The sequence below is a fragment of the Panthera pardus genome, unplaced genomic scaffold (assembly GCF_024362965.1).
Source record: "Panthera pardus isolate Hobbes unplaced genomic scaffold, ASM2436296v1 HiC_scaffold_1, whole genome shotgun sequence".
Lineage (NCBI taxonomy): Eukaryota > Metazoa > Chordata > Mammalia > Carnivora > Felidae > Panthera > Panthera pardus.
The window spans coordinates 6,126,853-6,129,634 of record NW_026526654.1 but is presented as its reverse complement, the minus strand read 5'-3'; the positions used below and the strand labels follow the sequence as shown (position 1 = coordinate 6,129,634).

At 44.2% G+C, this 2,782-nt stretch overlaps 1 protein-coding gene across 1 annotated transcript; it reads left to right on the top strand.

The window, feature by feature from the left end:
* Positions 1-257: 257 nt before the first annotated feature.
* On the top strand, positions 258-1,184 carry LOC109257138 (olfactory receptor 2H1-like). The gene has a single exon (XM_019433102.2). The coding sequence runs from the start codon at positions 258-260 to the stop codon at positions 1,182-1,184; it is 927 nt and encodes a 308-aa protein (XP_019288647.1).
* Positions 1,185-2,782: the final 1,598 nt, after the last annotated feature.

The following is a 2,782-nucleotide window of genomic DNA, read 5'->3' as shown; positions in this document are numbered from 1 at the left end:
ATATTCCTGAGAGCAATCTAGGAGAAACATGCAATATCTTATGAATACCTCTTTTGTATAAAAGAAACAGTCTTGTTGAAGAAAAGTTTTATCCTATTGGCATAATATACAACACTCATATTTCTCCTGCCCTAAGACCCACAGGAGAGCTAATAATGTTTGCCTTCCCAAAATAAATAACAGACAAATCTTCAAAAATCCATTCACAAAATCTTTGTTACAATTATATTCAAACTCCATTGCCAAAAGCACCAGTGATGACCAACAAGAGTTTCCCAACTGGCTTTATTCTTCTTGGTTTCTCTGAATGGCCTCATCTAGAAATGCTTCTTTTCTGGATTGTGATTATCTTGTACACAATGATCATCCTCTCCAACTCAACTATTATCTTGCTTTCTTGTGTGGACCCTCATCTCTACACTCCCATGTACTTCTTTCTTAGCAATCTTTCTTTCTTGGATCTCTGCTTTACCACAACCACTGTTCCCCATATGTTGTCCAACTTGTGGGGACCTGGCAAGATCATCACCTACACAGGCTGTGTCATCCAACTCTGCATGTTACTCTGTCTTGGTGCCACAGAATGTGTCATGTTGGTGGTGATGGCCTTTGATCGTTACATTGCTATCTGCCAACCCCTGCACTATACCATCATCATGGATCATCAGTTCTGTTGGAAGCTGGTGTTAATAGCCTGGATCTCTGGCCTAATAGAATCTGTTACCCAGATTCCTGTCACACTTCAGCTTCCCTTCTGCACCCACCACCGCCTAGATGACTTTCTCTGTGAGGTTCCTGCCCTCATACGCTTGACATGTGGAGACACCTCTGCCAGTGAGTGGCAGATGACAGTCTCTGCTGTTCTTTTCACCATCGTACCACTGGGGTTGATCCTGACTTCTTATGGCTACATAGCTCAAGCTTTAGGTAAAATCCAATCCAAGGATGGCAGACAGAAAGCCATTGCCACCTGCTCTTCCCACCTCATTGTGGTCTTTATGTTTTATGGAACAGTGGCACCAGTGTATACATACCCTAAGAATCACTTTGCTTCAAATTATAGCAAGTTCTTTACATTCTTCTACACCGTGGTCACACCATTGTTAAATCCGCTCATCTATTCCCTAAGGAACAAAGATGTAAAAGATGCCCTGATACAACTGCTAAGAAGAGGATCACCATAATGTGGGCTCCATGGTGTCAGCTCAGAGCCTGGAGCCTGCCTCAGATTCTGTGTCTCCCTCCGTTTCTGCCCCTCCCCCGCTTGCGCTCTGTCTCTGTCCCTCAAAAATAAATAAAAACTTCAAATTTTTTTTTTTTAAATGGGGCACCTGGGTAGCTCAGTTGCTTAAGCATCTGACTTCAGCTCAGGTCATGATCTTGCGGTTCATGAGTTCAAGCGCCGGGTCGGGCTCTGTGCTGTCGGCTAAGAGCCTAGAACTTGCTTCAGATTCTGTCTCCCTCTCTCTCTGCCCCTCCCCTGCTTGCGTTCTGTCTCTTCTCTCAAAACTGAATAAACGTTAAAAAAAGGTTTTAAAAAAGTGTGGTTTTGTTTCAAAGGCAGTAATTTATTAATGAACTTTTAACCCTATGATTTTATATGTAATTTTGTTAAAACAATATATCTGTACAAATACAATGCCAGTTTTTTTTTAATATGAAATTCATTGTCATATTTGTTTCCATACAACACCCAGTGCTCATCCCAACAGGTGCCCTCCTCAATGCCTATCACCCACATTCCCACCCCCCATCAACCCTCAGTTTATTCTCAGTTTTTAAGAGTCTCTTACGGGAGTCTTTTGGGAATATGGCTGTGTAGGAGGAGGACGCTGGGCTCACCTCCTCCTGCTGATCGTTTAGATGCCACCTACATCTGCCTAAACAACCCAGAAAAACTACAGAAGACTAACAGAACAGAAACTTTGGAGCCAAGCAGAGACAAGAGGCCCACAAAAGAGGGTAGGAAGGGTGGAGAGGTGGTGCGTACTACACGGAATGGCGGGAGGGAGCTGGGGCAGTGGAAGGGCAGCTCGCCCAGCAAGGCAGAGCCCCCAAAGTCTGGCTTGCAAAAGCGGAGGGGCTGGACTCCATGAGTTCTGACAGCCAGCAGGACTTAACATCTTGAATGTTAAAAGTCAACACCTCTGCTCTCAGAGAGCAGGGAGAGCAAGAGGACACTGGGAGGAAGAGGTGTTGAGCTCCAGAAGACAGAACTCAGCTCACCAGGGGAACAAAGGCCCTGGCAAGCACCATCTCCCTCTCCCATGCCCCAGTCAAAATTCCAAAGGTAACCAGTTCCCCTCACCAAACTTGCTTGCACCAGCGTGAACGCCCAAGGAAAAGAAACTCTTTTTTTTAATATAAATTTTATTGTTAAACTGGTTTCCATACAACACCCAGTGGTCATCCGAACAGGTGCCCTCCTCAATGCCCATCACCCATCCTCCCCTCCCTCCCACCTCCCATAAACCCTCAGTTAGTTATCAGTTTTTAAGAGTCTCTTCTGTTTTGGTTCCCTCCCTCTGTAACTTTTTTTTTTCCTTCCCCTCCCCCATGGTCTTCTGTTAAGTTTCTCAAGATCCACATAAGAGTGAAAACATATGGTATCTGTCTTTCTCTGTATGACTTATTTCACTTAGCAAAACACTCTCCAGTTCCATCCACGATGCTACAAAAGGCCATATTTCATTCTTTCTCATTGCCAAATAGTATTCCATTGTGTACATAAACCACAATTTCTGATTCCATTCATCAGTTGATGGACATTTAGGCTCTTTCC

Excerpts from the sequence above, each read along its gene's own strand:
- LOC109257138 (XM_019433102.2), top strand. The coding sequence starts at position 258 with ATGACCAACAAGAGTTTCCCAACTGGCTTTATTCTTCTTGGTTTCTCT.